The sequence below is a fragment of the Acanthopagrus latus genome, chromosome 10 (genome assembly GCF_904848185.1).
Source record: "Acanthopagrus latus isolate v.2019 chromosome 10, fAcaLat1.1, whole genome shotgun sequence".
In the NCBI taxonomy this organism is placed as follows: Eukaryota; Metazoa; Chordata; class Actinopteri; order Spariformes; family Sparidae; genus Acanthopagrus; species Acanthopagrus latus.
Genome location: NC_051048.1, coordinates 9,827,166 through 9,842,124, shown reverse-complemented (window position 1 = coordinate 9,842,124; position 14,959 = coordinate 9,827,166). Strand labels below are relative to the sequence as shown.

The 14,959-nt window shown below is 41.4% G+C and overlaps 2 protein-coding genes across 3 annotated transcripts; both read left to right on the top strand.

Annotated features, from left to right (window-relative positions):
* Window positions 1–226: 226 nt before the first annotated feature.
* LOC119026812 (cornifelin homolog B-like) lies at window positions 227–5,579 on the top strand. Of its 2 annotated transcripts, XM_037111360.1 has the most exons (5): window positions 227–438; window positions 749–756; window positions 1,950–2,078; window positions 3,205–3,353; window positions 5,073–5,579. In XM_037111360.1, exons 1-5 carry the CDS (start codon window positions 371–373, stop codon window positions 5,163–5,165), a joined length of 447 nt encoding a protein of 148 aa, XP_036967255.1. In that variant the 5' UTR covers window positions 227–370; the 3' UTR covers window positions 5,166–5,579. The 2 variants fall into 2 exon arrangements, with proteins under 2 accessions (XP_036967255.1, XP_036967256.1); XM_037111361.1 differs by lacking the exon at window positions 749–756 and having other exon boundaries at window positions 261–438.
* A 2,694-nt stretch (window positions 5,580–8,273) lies between these two features.
* On the top strand, window positions 8,274–14,325 carry ponzr1 (plac8 onzin related protein 1). The gene is made up of 4 exons (XM_037111362.1): window positions 8,274–8,489; window positions 11,340–11,468; window positions 11,913–12,058; window positions 13,772–14,325. The coding sequence occupies exons 2-4, from the start codon at window positions 11,342–11,344 to the stop codon at window positions 13,907–13,909; spliced, it is 411 nt and encodes a 136-aa protein (XP_036967257.1). The 5' UTR covers window positions 8,274–8,489; window positions 11,340–11,341; the 3' UTR covers window positions 13,910–14,325.
* Window positions 14,326–14,959: the final 634 nt, after the last annotated feature.

Below are 14,959 nucleotides of genomic sequence, written 5' to 3'. Positions count from 1 at the left end.
CCCATTTGGTCATGAACGCGTCCGTGTCTCGGCCTCTTTCTCTGGCGCCATCATCAGTCCAGACTACATCTTTTGCTCCAGTTTTTCACACATCACTCAAATCTTTTGCTCTAGTTCTCACCCCAGGCTCTGGTTTCAGTCCCACATACCTGCAGGAAGAAGAAGAAACGCCGCTCGCGTGTGACCTCAGCTGCACATTTGTTTACCACACAGTCACGTTTGTTTGTTTTTTTACAGCGCATGTCCTTTTTTTTAGTTATTCATTTTTTGTATTTGAAGGGGGCACGCAAAAACAACCTCGATCAAGATAAAGCACCAACAAATCCGAAACAGATAATCGGTTGACAGTAAAATCATAGTCCTCTAGCAGATGATCCGCCAAGTGCATGATGGGTGCTTCATCCCTGAGCTCTGTGCACCATCTACTGTACACAACAGGTATTATAACGAGAGAAGGAACAGTACAGACAGTATTCTAAATGTAGAACAGTAATACAGTGAATGCAGGAAACAAAGCCAGACTTAAGTGTTGTGTTAATATGATAATATATTTAGGTTGTAACCACATCGGAAGGGTGAAGCCTTACAGACTTCCCCAATTTAGAAAAAAAAGGGGGGGGCAGGCTCTTCTTGAGAAAAAGACAGTGTGTGCACCACACAGAGCCCACATCTTTTTTTCCACCTCTTATACACACGTTCAACCGACTTGACTGAATCCATTTTTTTATTTTTTTTCTCACGGAACCAGAGGAGAAGGTAAGAAAAAAGTTTGTATATTAAGTCATCACTCATGATTCAGTAGCCTGGTGTTTATTTGGCTGATGTTGAGCCTACAGTCAGCCCCTTTATTATCTAATTAGACATCTCATTATATTGTCTTATTTGATTAAAAAAAAAAAGTTTATAAAATAACAAAATGCTGTGAGTTTGTCATCCCGCTTATGACCCAAAATGGTGGGATTGCGTGACCACACCTTTGGCAGAAAAATAAACTCTTCTTACCACTGACGGCATCGTAGTTACTGTGAAAATGATGCAGAATGTCATAATTATTGATAAACTGCGCATGGTAAATATGGAAAATGGACGATCAAACATATAAGACAGTAAAATATGAGCTTGGTGAGCTGGTGTTAACAACCGGACGCTTTCGGTTCAGATGCCGAATCATTGTTGACGCGCTGTCGTGGCGCGCCAGTTCTGCTTTGCAGCACACACACTGCACTCCGTTATCTTCTTTGTTTAAGTGTGAAACAAGCCCAAACTAACTTTCTCTGTCTTTTCTCTGTCCTGGCTGTGACCTTCCCCCCCCCAAGAACAGCTTTGGCTGCATCCCATAATACACCGGGGTTTAACTCCCCATCATCTTTGTCCTGTAAATAAATGTTTCAGATCAGACACCACTGAGCTTCTGAAATTTGGATCGTTCAGCGTACCGGTGTTAAACCTTCCACAACGTTTTTCGGCCGTCTAGCCTATAAATGTAATGTCTTTACCTGAGTCTTTACCTGAGTCTTTCAGTCTGTGTAAGTCTTTGTTATACATAAAGAGATAATCTATTCTTCAATAAGCTTTGTGTCTTGTTGAATAGAAAGTGGATCTGGGGACTGGTCTATAGCCCATCAGTCCAAGGTCTTTAAGTGCCTTATTAACACGTTTTTTTGGTCTTCTTTCCTTAATGGTTGTATCTAATGAAGGGTTAAGAAGAATATCGAACGAAGTAATGAAGGGTTAAGAAGAATAGCGATGAACGGATGGAACTTGTCCAAGCGTTCGCTGCTCGAAATGCTTCAAAACCGGCTCACTTACAGCCACTCGGTTTTCACGTTGGGGTTAATGCTGCAGTAGCAACACACCCTCTTTCTCGTTCAATAAACCTTTGAAAAAGCCCTGATCGTTACCCAGCTTGTCCCCACCCAGCTCCTCCATTTCTGTCTTGTCTCCTCCAGGCATGGCCCACCAGCAGCAGTTTGTCGCCCAGCAGCAGCCGGCCGAGGTGGGGACGGTGATGACGCAAGCACAAAGCCCCGGGACGTGGAGCACCGGCATGTTCGACTGCTGCAGTGATATGGGCACCTGTAAGTGAGGCCGGGAGAATGATACCGCTCCACAGCTGAGAGCGATTATTCGAGTAGCTCGAACGGTTCGACGCACAACCGAATCGAGTTGGCACGAGGGCGGAGAGTCAAGAAACCGTCCGTAAAAGACAGGGAATTTCCAAGTTAGTTTGGGCTCATTTCACACTTAAAAAAGAAAAAAAAGAAGATAACGAAGTGCAACGTGTGCGCTGCAAAGCAGAACTGGCGTACCACAACAGCACGTCAACAATGATTCAGCATCCGAACCGAAAGCATCCAGTTGTCAACGCCAGCTCACCAGACATTGATGCTAGCTGATTTAACGCAGCCATCGCTGGTTAGAACATATGGTATTTGTAGAGGCTGTAGCCTGATGTCAATATGACTACATATCATGTTAAGATGTGGAAACTCATTCGTGTTAAATTGCAAGAGAGTAATCGCCTACACCAAATAACTCCTTTACACACACACACACACACACACTCATCTGTACACACAAACAAACACACACCCTTACGCCTGTTGTTAGGTTACCACCACACCATATAGGCCTATAGACATTATTAATAGGTTATTTGGTAGTAATGGTTAATGCTGCAGATGCACAAATCTACAAAGCCAGCTGCTTGGTCTTTATTTGGTGTTGTTGTTTAATAATGCAAAATTATCTTTCATTAGATTACTCGATTAATCGATGTGATAATCGGTAGAATACTCGCTTCTAAAGATATTTGATAGCTGCAGCAGTATACTGCTCGTCAATTTGTGTTATTCACCAGCACAAGGCTGCGGATTAGCTTTCGTAACTGGCTCTCAAGCAACTTCTCACACGACGCAACCACCATCATCAGAAACTCTTTCCTGAATAAACTACGTTATATTTCCTTCAAATTGCTTTTTTTTTTTTTTTTTTTTTTGTCCGACTGACAGCCCGAACCCCCAAAGACTCTTCGTCATGAATCCTAAGTGACAAAGAAACATTAATCAGTGAACCTGGAGTAGTTTACACAAACCTGCAAAGGTCAGCCAGGTTGGGTGGGTCGCTGCATTCTGGGAAATAAAAGACGGGATTTCGACACGGGTTCACATGTTGTTCATTTGTCTCGTCCCTTCTGCCCCCAAGGCTGCTGCGCCCTTTTCTGCTTCCCCTGCATGCAGTGTCAGACGGCCTCTGACTTCGGCTGGTGCTTCTGCATGCCAGTGCTGGACTCCTTCTGCTGCGTGGTGTCCTGCATCCTCCGCGGGAACATCAGAGAGCGCCACGGCATCCCTGTAAGGCGGGGGTATAAGTGGAGGGGTGGGGGGTGTGAGTGCATGCTTAAAGGTTCAGTGAGGGCTAGGTTAAAAACATCCTTTTTTGGTAAGTGATGATTGTCTGATGAATTATCCAGTATTGATAGTGAAAGATTAACCAGCACAAAACGCACCATGAAACTGCAATTAGGGCAGTTCCTGTTAAGACATCTGATAACAAAAGCTGTAGCTGTGGTTCCCTAATGGCCAGTAAGCAAGTTGTTTTAGCTGCTGGTGCTGGTGCATGTGGTAAAGGAACACTTCCTTCAGTTTCCACACCCGTGTTCGCGTTCAGTCACATCACAGCTGTTGTGTAATCGCGGGCCAGCCGCTGTCGTTCTGAGCCACTCATAGTCGAGAAATAACAAAGTAAAAGTCAGATGCATGCAGTCTCGCAATCAAAAGAGTGAAAACAAAAAGATGTAGTTCGAACATTCCCGGCAGATGTAAAATCTGTCTGACAGAAATGTTCAGAGATGGGCTAATGTTCCAGGTTTATTCATGTGATGTTCGCAGAAATCCTTCCTGGTTCCCTAAATCTCTCCTAGAAGTTATAGTGACCGGTGACCAAAATAAGAACCTCGAGTAAAATTATGTATTTCTCTCGGTTTGAACTTTGTTGGAAAGGTTTGGGATAATATACGTACATAACCCAAAAACTATATCTGCAGAATTCAGATTTTTTGTTCAGCAAAGATAAGCCAATAGAATACATCAGAGCAGCATAAAATGTTCTGAGGCAGGTTAAAAGAAATATTTAGTACTTTGCTCCTCAGCAGTAAATCTGTTCTTTGACACGTTCTCACACTGGACCACAACTTTTGATCTGAACGTTAACTGCATAACACAAGACTGTTACACACATGCACAAGCGAGTAAGTTGGGTCAGCTAATATCAAATAGTGAGAGATAGTTCAGACAGCAAATGCTCAACAGGGTCATCACTGTGAAGTGCATGGGTTGATAAAAACCGAGATGTACCACTGAATGTTAATGTCGAGCAGCGTCGTCCAACATAATTTATTATTTTTTTTATTGTGAGGGAAGATATTTGCAGAGTTGGACGTATTTTTATTGCATCGCTAGTTTTCTGACGGCCACTCCTTTTTGTTTTTCATTGATGGCCGATCCCGAAACTCCTCACACAATGTTTTGCAATCGATCACTATATGTGTCGCATACTCATTTCTGGCCTCTGACGCTTAGAAAAATGAGGAACTGCGAACTGTATCGTTATAGTTTTGCTTAAAAAATCATGTTTGTGTAAAAAAAAACTGATTGAATCTGTGTTATGCATTCAGTGTACAAAATTGTGTGGTTTACTTTTTTTTTTATAGATTTCAGTGTGAAATGCAGGTAATTTAAGGGAATAAATCATTGGGTTGGACAAGCAGGTCCTCATTTTATAAAAGTAAGCTGAATAATAAAGCATGAGGAGATCAAAAAAAATGTCCTGAGAAATTGTAAGTAGCTGTAACATATTACAGGTTTACTAAACATTCTGCAACTCATCAAGACACCAATATGTACGATACGGATGGCTTGAATGCTCCAAGTGATAAAATACAATTCATACAAACTTGACTACTACACTACAAACTAGCTGGTGAACACAGTGGAGAAGGCGGGGATCACTCATCACTCATTTCACCAACTGTTGGCTTTGTCCCCTTCTTCCTCTGTGTCTTCCACTCGCAGGGCTCTCGCTGCGACGACTGCTGCAAGATCTTTATGTTTTACCCGTGCGTCTGGTGCCAGATGAACCGCGAGCTGAAGATCAGGAAGAACTAGCCGGGCGGCGCCTCAGTGGCCGTCAGGGGTTAGGAGGCAACCCTTTGTGGCATATGACATGATTACCAAATATAGGTTATAGTCTGTAGTCCATATAGTCGACTACTAGTACATATCTATTGGTGTTATAATGACAAAAAATATACAAGAAAAGATTTATTCTGTTGGGGTTGAAAAAAAAAAAAAAAGATGTAGTAAACATGGCAAACTTTCCGCAGTTAGCACTGAGCATCTATACATTGTATATAGTTTAATGTATAGATTTGCTTTCCAAAGCCTTAGATTCACTTTAAAGCCAGTTGTTTTGAGCAGATTGTCAACACGTTTGGTTTTATAATACAGTGTAACATCAGGTCAGCTTTTTGTCCGATCTTTGATTCACTCTTGCAAATAAAATATTGACATTTCAGTCAACAAGCTGGTCTCAAAATCGGATTCCTGACCCGAGTGAAGAAAAAAGAACAAAATAATTTACATACACATCAACTATATAATCTATATACCAATGACCAGTTTTATGTGTTCACCCTGTTCTGCAATGAGACAAGATCGCACAACAGCATCTTTACCACAACAAAACGAGCCACTGTAAACTCTTATGGGTGAGTTTGTTGTTTCACTGAGTTTTGGTTAAGTCTGTGAAATTTAGTACACGATTTACAGTTACACACTTCTGTATTTTCTCATGATGGGACAACTGTGGAAACATTTCCAACACTTTCAAAGTCGAAAGACTTGATTCTAACTGTCATTAGCCCTGTTTCCATCAACGTATGTTCATACATATTTTGCGTCTTGCATTAGAAAAGCTTGGTGGAAATGGTAAAACAGAAGAAAAAAAAAAAATGCCAAAAAGGTTCTCACCCCAGACAAACATGCCTATCAGTGTCCGAACGAGATGAACAGGTTCAGTGTTTGAATAGTCTTCCCCAAAATGTAAATGATTGTCTTAGTGAGCTGCAAAGTACAAAAAATCTCTTTGTCAACGATAGTGCACATGAGGTGTGATGATCCATAGCTGTTGCATGATTTTTTAGAATTCAATGAATAAACAAATTTAGACCCAAACGTACTTAAAAGGTAAAGTGAGCGGAACCAACCAGTAACTAAAATAATAACGCGTTTGGAACAAACTTCAGCAATATGATTTACTAGGGACAGTTAGACCAAGTCAATTTAACACTGATATAAAGATGAGTCACACTTTGAACGCTTTGATGAGTGAGCTTTTCAAATGACTGAGAAACCATGAATTGAAGGTAATAGAAAATATGTTATTATTCCACAGCTTATAGTTTTTAATATCATGGAAACAAAAGGAGAACAGACAAAGAGGAACAGCGGTCACAAGCTGAAACAACCAAACAGGGATGTGGCGAATTAATAGTAAGTGTACAAGTTTCACAAACTGAATGCATGTTCCATGATGTTATCAACCTTTGTAAGCAGGTGTCAGCAGATTCACTATCAGAATTATATCATCAGCATCTTTTTGTGATGTTTTCTGTTTTATTTTGAATCCATGCGACACTTTTTGTCTGCCATGACAGCGGTGCGCCGAAGATACCCTGATGATACTACGAGCAAAGTTTCATGTTGTGTCGAGCCTTCTTAGAGTTTTAAAAAAATAGCGATTTTGATGCAAGCGTAAAAGTGCCCCATGCACTCCCATTGAAAATGAGTTTGAGCCGAAAAGGAAAATACATTCGATCTTAAAAAGTGCCTCTTTCGTCCTAATTATGCTTTTACACAAAGGTTTGACTCATAAACATTCATAAATAAAAAGCCTAGGTTGCATTTTGGCAGTAAGTCACAGAATGAGCAGTCTTGAAGAAGAAAATGAAAATGCAGTTCAGATGATTTATTATTCATTTTGTTTATGAGTCAAAGAAACGCAGCTATTTTCTGAAAATGAAAAAGGATCTCTGTTAACCCATTTTAATTTGGATTACGGTCCAGGTTTGCTTCCGTAAAGGTTGTAGTCATGATGAGCTGAGGTCACAGGACTTCATCCGTCTCCAAGTAAAGGTGTCTTTTCTCCAGCAGCTGCAACAAACGATGCAAAGGTGTCTGTACACGCATGCAAAGTCCTATTCAAGCTAAATCATTCAATTCACCACTGTGGGTTTTCCGTCAGTGCGCAGGGGTCAGAGGTCAAGCACCTGCCCGATCTCTTGGACCTGGACCGGGAAGCCTAAATGAATGCATCCATGTCTCGGCCTTTTCCTCTGGCGCCATCATCAGCCCAGACTACATCTTTTTTTGCTCCAGTTTTTCACACATCACCCAAGTCTTTTGTTCTAGTTCCCCAGGCTCTGGTTTCAGTCCCACACACCTGCAGGAAGAAGAAAAGCCGTTCGCACGTGACCTCGGTTTCACATTTGTTTACCGCAGTCACATTTGTTTTTTTCCAGCGATTTGTGTCCTTTTTTATTTATTTATTTTGGACGGGGGAATGCAAAAACACCTAGATCAAGATAAAGTACAAAAAAACAAAAAACAAAAAAACATCAGTTGACAGTAAAATCATAGTCCTCTAGCAGATGATCTGCCCAGTGCATGATGGGTGCATCATCCCTGAGCTCTGTGCACCATCTACTGTACACAACAGGTATTATAACAAGTGAAGGAACAGTACAGATAGTATTCTAAATATAGAAAAGTACTATAATGAATGCAGGAAACACAGCTAGACTTCAGTGTTGTGTTTATATGATAGTATGTTTAGGTTGTAACCGTGTCGGAAGGGTGAAGCCTGAAGGATTTCCCCAAATTATGTTTGGCAGGTGCTGGTGCTGACGGGAATTCCGACAGCACGCGAACGCAGCATCCCTCCTTAAGTTTCATACCTCAGGAATATACCAGGAATATTTAATTATTAACTATACTAATCCTAGTTTGGCTAGCTGTATTTCGTTCTTTGGGCTGGTAACGACCTTCAGGCGATGACCCCCCCATCCTATCCTATCGTTGTACACAGGAATTTGTTTTATTTTTTTTGAAGTCAATTGTTTCTTTAGTTAAATTTTTGAACGATGGAGCTGCGTTCACGTGCCAGATGCAAAATGATGTCGGTTAGTCGTCCCGCACAATTTGCACCATCGTCACATCTGCCTTCATCCTGTTTAGTGTGTGTGTGTGTGTGTGTGTGTGTGTGTGTTTGTGTGAGGGGGTGAAAAAAAAGGGGGCAGGCTCTTCATGAGAAACAGAAAGTGTGTGGACCACACAGAGTCTACACCGTTCATTCCACCTCTTTTACACACGTTCAGCGGTCTTATTGAATCGATTTTTTTTTTTCCTGAGCTCACGGAACCACAAGAGAAGGTAAGAAAACCTTTTAATATTAAGTCAGCATTTGGCTGATGCTGAGCCTACAGTCAGCCCCTTTTTATAACTAGCAGTGATAAAGAAGCATTCCAAGCTCAGGAGTTTATAAAATAACAAGATGTTGCGAGTTTGACATCCTGCTCATGACCCGAAATGGCGGGCTTGCATGACCTGGCATTAAACTCTACTTACCTTTAACAGTATCAGTAGTTACAGTGCGCAGTGCAGTGAGGCCAAAACGATGTATAATGTCGTAATTACTGATAAATTTGATGTAATTTGACTGCTCTTAAGTGCATTTGCATGGCAATACAAGCAGAGCCATAACTGTAATGTTAGCTTACATATTTATAGCATCATGGTTATGCCAATACTTGACTTTTAGATATGATACCTTACTAAAAAGCGTTTTTCCCACAAATTTCCTCTTATCACGACATTTGAAAATAAAAGACTGAAGATAAATAACCAAGGATGAAGGTCTTAATGTTAACTAGCCAGCTAACTTAGATTTAGATATAAATCAATACGATGTAAGCTAGCAGACAAAAGTAGTATTTCGTCTTTTTTGTAAGAAAAGTAAAAAAAAAAAACTGACTGGGTGCAGTCTGAGGAAACAAGATGAGGAGAAACGCTAATGATTTAAATGTGAGACAAAAGTTGTAAACTATTACTTAAAGGTGTTGTTCTAGCTAAAACTGAACCCACTGTAGCCAACCGACAGGTAGCTAACGGCATGAAACACGAATGTCAGACTTTAGCTAGCTAGCACGAATCCATCAGATGCAATCATTTCGTGATTTCTGTGTGATGAAATAAAAGCATGAGGAACTTAACACCAGGCTGCCATTAGGATTGAGAAAATAAATTACACATTTAATTTAGCTCTCTCAAGGTTTGTATTTGACATCTAAAGCTAGCATTACAGCCACACTTAGAAGAAGCTTAGCCCAAGGTCCAGTGCCACACAGGAACATTTTACATTTAGTATACATTTAACGAACAAAACACAAGTTATATTCAAACTGTGCTATATTTTGCGAATTAAAAAGTCACGTTTAAGTTGTATATTATCATTAAGTTAAATTGATTTCAGGTAGTAGGAGTGTCCAAACATAGGCTGTCTTTTTACTGTACCTTATCTTAAATTGCTGATTTTACAAGGCGATGTTGGCCTACAACCTTAGGGATGGGTATCTATCTATCTAAATATCTATCTATCCATCTATCTCTATATCTATCTATCTATCTATCTATCTATCTATCTATCTATCTATCTATCTATATATATATATATATATATATATATATATATACATATACACTATATTACCAAAAGTATTCGCTCACCCATTCAAATGATCAGAATCAGGTGTTCTAATCACTTGGCCTGGCCCCAGGTGTATAAATTCAAGCACTCAGGCATGCAGACTGTGAAACAAGACATTTGTGAAAGAATGGGCCGCTCTCAGGAGCTCAGTGAATTCCAGCGTGGAACTGTCATAGGATGCCACTTGTGCAACAAATCCAGTCGTGAAATTTCCTCGCTCCTAAATATTCCACAGTCAACTGTCAGCTCTATTATAACAAAATGGAAGCGTTTGGGAACAACAGCAACTCAGCCACGAAGTGGTAGGCCACGTAAAGTGACGGAGAGGGGTCAGCGGATGCTGAAGCGCATAGTGCAAAGAGGTCGCCGACTTTCTGCACAGTCAATTGCTAGAGAGCTACAAACTTCATGTGACCTTCAGATTAGCCCAAGTACAGTACGCAGAGAGCTTCATGGAATGGGTTTCCATGGCCGAGCAGCTGCAGCCAAGCCACACATCACCAAGTGCAATGCAAGGCGTCGGATGCAATGGTGTAAAGCACGCCGTCACTGGCCTCTAGAGCAGTGGAGACGCGTTCTCTGGAGTGATGAATCACGCTTTTCCATCTGGCAATCTGATGGACGAGTCTGGGTTTGGAGGTTGCCAGGAGAACGGTACATTTCAGATTACATTGTGCCAACTGTGAAATTTGGTGGAGGAGGAATTATGGTATGGGGTTGTTTTTCAGGAGCTGGGCTTGGCCCCTTAGTTCCAGTGAAAGGAACATTGAATGCTTCAGGATACCAAAACATTTTGGACAATTCCATGCTCCCAACCTTGTGGGAACAGTTTGGAGCGGGCCCCTTCCTCTTCCAACATGACTGTGCACCAGTGCACAAAGCAAGGTCCATAAAGACGTGGATGACAGAGTCTGGTGTGGATGAACTTGACTGGCCTGCACAGAGTCCTGACCTGAACCCGATAGAACACCTTTGGGATGAATTAGAGCGGAGACTGAGAGCCAGGCCTTCTCGACCAACATCAGTGTGTGACCTCACCAATGCGCTTTTGGAAGAATGGTCAAAAATTCCTATAAACACTCTCCTCAACCTTGTGGACAGTCTTCCCAGAAGAGTTGAAGCTGTAATAGCTGCAAAAGGTGGACCGACATCATATTGAATTCTATGAGTTAGGAATGGGATGGCACTTCAGTTCATAGAATGAGTAAAGGCAGGTGAGCGAATACTTTTGGTAATATAGTGTATATGCGTAAAGTGAAGAGAGAAGTGAAGTGGAATGAATATTGAATGGATGGAACTTGTCCAAGTATGCGCTCGAAATGCTCGAAATGCTTCAAAACCAGCTCACTAACAGCCACTCTGTTTTCCCTTTGGGGTTAATGCCGCGGTAGCAACACACCCTCTTGTTCAACAAACATTTGAAAAAAGCCTTGATCGTTACCCAGCGACTCCTGCGTGTGGAGTCGAATGTCCTGAGCCCCTTCCCAGCTCCTCCATTTCTGTCTTGTCTCTTGCAGGCATGGCCCACCAACAGCAGTTTGTCGTCCAGCAGCAGCCGGCCCAGGTGGTGACGGTGATGACACAAGCACAAAGCCCCGGGACGTGGAGCACCGGCATGTGTGATTGCTGCAGTGATATGGGCACCTGTAAGTCAGCCCAGAAGAATGATGCTGGTTGCAGTTTGTGGTATTCACCACCACAAGCATTGTTCACTTTAACGTCCCTCCGTTGACAGGGGGACATCAGTCGTAATAAAGTAATATTGTCATTGCTGTGTGATGTATAAACCTTGTTGACATCTTGACTGCTGTGCCACTGTGCTCAGGGACCCCGTGTGAGATCTTTGAGACTTAAAAGCGCTCCCTCAGAGACACAGATAACAGTTTACAATTGTTACGTCTGTTGTGCTGCACATCAACAGTAAACTGACTTTTCACGCCCGTGTGAACCTGGAGTAGTTCCTCTTTGAATGTATGCAAAACTGCAAGGTCAGCCAGATCGAGTGGGTCGCTGCATTCTGGGAAGTAAAAGACGAGATTTCAACACAAGTTCACATGTTGTTCTTTTGTCTCGTTCCTTCTGCTCTCAAGGCTGCTGCGGTCTTTTCTGCTTCCCCTGCATGCAGTGTCAGACGGCCTCTGACTACGGCTGGTGCTGCTGCATGCCGTTGCTGGACTTCTGCTGCGTGGTGTCCTGCATCCTCCGCGGGAACATCAGAGAGCGTCACGGCATCCCTGTAAGGCGGGTTTGGGAAGGGATGGGGGTATAAGTGGAGGGGGGAGTGAGTCAGTACATGCTTAAAGGTTCAGTGAGGGCTAGGTTAAAAGCATCCTTTTCTGGTAAGTGATGATTGTCTGGTGAATCATCCAATATTGATAGTCGAAGATTAACCAGTAGTTTATGATCTGCCCTGTGACATCACTGTTGTGTTGGACTGGCACTGCTGTGAAACCACAAAGAGTGTGGGGATAGCATAAGAAATGCACACTGAAACTGCAATTGGGATAGTTCCTGTCAAGACATCCGTTAACAAACGCTGTAGTTGTAGTTCCCTAATGGCCAGTAAGTGTCATTTTAAATACTGGTGACAGGTGCATGTGACAAAGAAACACTTCCTCAATTTTCTCTATATGCTTATTTGCATTCACTCACATCACAGCTGTTGCATAATCTCGGGCGAACCGGTTTCGTTTTGAACCTGTCATAAAGTAAATGTCAATTGCATTAAGTCTCGCAATCAAAACAGTGACAAAACAGAAGATGTAGTTTGAAGACGTTGCGAAGCAGCATGGGACCATGGGAGATGCTGTCTATATTGTTAAACAACAGTCCCTGCAGATGAAAATCTGTCTGATGTGGCTCAGGCAGAAACGACGAGAGACAAACTAATGTTCCACTTTTATTTATGTGATGTTCAGTTTTGTTTGCAGAAATCCCTCCTGATTCTCTAAAGCTCTCCTAGAAGTTATAGTGACCGGCGACCAAATAAGACACGACGTTACCTTGAGTGAAATTATGCATTTCTCTTGGCTTGAACTTTGTAGACAAATAATGAACAGCAAACTGTAAATAGTAACATGCACAATAGCCGGTATGTTTTCAGGGCGTTGCAGTCAGACGAGTTCACGGAGGCCTCGCCCTGAAGCCTCATAATAATCCATCCCGTAGAGAGTTTGGTTAGCAACCGATCGCTTGTAGCAGACTGCTTAGAGAAGCATCTGAATACAAGATAGCAATATCATGACAGCTGCATGTGGCTTCACACAGTTAGCTGATAGTACAAAGGTCACAATTCAATATATTTGTTATTTGTCATACTTAAAGAAATTACATTGAAACTGTATTATGCATCAAATGTACAAAATTGTGTTTTCTTTAAATAGATTTCAGTGTGAAATGCAAGTAATAGAGTTATTTAAGGGAATAAATCACTGTGTTGGACAAGCAGGTCCTCGAGCTAAAGAATAAAGCATGAGGAGATCAAAAAAATGTCCTGAAAATGATGAGAAATTGTAGTTACATATAAATGTTTACAAAAAATTCTGCAGCTCATTAAAACAGCAACATATACAATATCGGCAGTTTGAATGCTCAGATGGAAGCAATTTGTAGGTTAAAAAAAAAAAAAAAAATTAAAGATGGAGGTTGAAAATAGACTCTCAGCGAATTTAGGAAGCCAGTTGGTGGCCTGTGGGATAAAGGTGAGAGAGAGGACGGTAGGTAAATCTATTCAAATATCCTCTGAACCTAAAGTGTTGTTGTCGATTGAACGCTGCAGCAAAGGAAGCTGCACCTTGGAGCTGTTTTTAGCTCTGTACGCTGCCTCCCCAGCGCTTAACAGCAGGCATGCAAAGTTAGTAACTAGCTGGTGAACATAGTGGAGAGCATCACTCATTTCACCAACTGTTGGATTTATCCCCTCTCCGTCCGTGTCTTCTTCTACTTGCAGGGCTCGTGCTGCGACGACTGCTGCAAGATCTATTGGTGTTACCCGTGCGTCTGGTGCCAGATGAACCGCGAGCTGAAGATCAGGAAGAACCAGCCACACGGCGCCTCAGTGGTCACCACTCAGGTCATCAGGGGTTAGGAGGCAACCCTTTGTGGCATATGACATGATTACCAAATATAGTTTATAGTCTGTAGTCCATATAGTCGACTACTAGTACATTTCTATTGGTGTTATACTTACAAAAATATACAAGGAAAGATTTATTCTCATTGTACTGTGATCAGTATAAGGTTGAAGGAAATATGTGGTAAACATGCCAAACTTTCCACAGTTATGACTGACAGTCTTTACATTTTATAGTTGTTCTCTGTCCTCAGTGTATAGATTTGCTTTCCAAAGGCTTAGTTTCACTTGTTAAAGCCAGTTGTTTTGAGCAGATTTTAACACGTTTGATTTTATAATACAGTGTAACATCAGGTCAACTTTTTGTCCGATCTTTGATTCACTCTTTCAAATAAAATGTTGACATTTCAGTCAACAAACTAGTCTCAAAATCTGATTCCTAACCTGAGTGAAGAAAAAGAAAAAAATAATGTACATACACATCCACTGTATAATCTGTATACCAATGACCAGTTTTATGTTTTCCCCCTTCTCGTAATAAGACAAGATTGCAGAACAGCAACTTGACAACAACAGCAACAAAAAAAACAGCCACTGATTCTTGTTTCTCTGACTTTTTGGTCACTTTTTAGTACACGTTTTACAGTTTCTCACTTCTGTATTTTCTCATGGCAGGAAAGCTGTGGAAACATTTTCCACACAATTTAAAGTCGAAAGATTTGATTCTGTCAATAGCCCTATTTCCATCCATCTATTATCATACATATTTTGTGTCTTGCATTAGAAAAGCTTGGTGGAAATGGTAAAATGAAAAAAACAAAAAAAAAAACAAAAACAAAACTCCAAATGGAAAAGAACTATAACAATTTATCGCTGTCACTGTTAGAAAGGTGTGTCATCAAGAAGTTGGAATGTCAAGTTTGAGGAGGAGCGGCTGGAATGCTTTGATGAGTGAGCCTTTCAGATAACTATGGATTGAAGGTCACTGGTAATTATTTTATCATTCCACGGCTTATGGTTTTTAAAATCATGGAAACAAAAGGAGAACAGACAAAGAGGAACAGT

Bases quoted from the DNA above. Each gene is read 5' to 3' on its own strand.
- LOC119026812 (XM_037111360.1), top strand. From the start codon at position 371: ATGATCCGCCAAGTGCATGATGGGTGCTTCATCCCTGAGCTCTGTGCA. The intron at 2,079-3,204 runs GTAAGTGAGGCC...TCTGCCCCCAAG, and splicing joins CTGCAGTGATATGGGCACCT to GCTGCTGCGCCCTTTTCTGC. The intron at 3,354-5,072 runs GTAAGGCGGGGG...TTCCACTCGCAG, and splicing joins GAGAGCGCCACGGCATCCCT to GGCTCTCGCTGCGACGACTG.
- ponzr1 (XM_037111362.1), top strand. From the start codon at position 11,342: ATGGCCCACCAACAGCAGTTTGTCGTCCAGCAGCAGCCGGCCCAGGTG. The intron at 11,469-11,912 runs GTAAGTCAGCCC...TCTGCTCTCAAG, and splicing joins CTGCAGTGATATGGGCACCT to GCTGCTGCGGTCTTTTCTGC. The intron at 12,059-13,771 runs GTAAGGCGGGTT...TTCTACTTGCAG, and splicing joins GAGAGCGTCACGGCATCCCT to GGCTCGTGCTGCGACGACTG.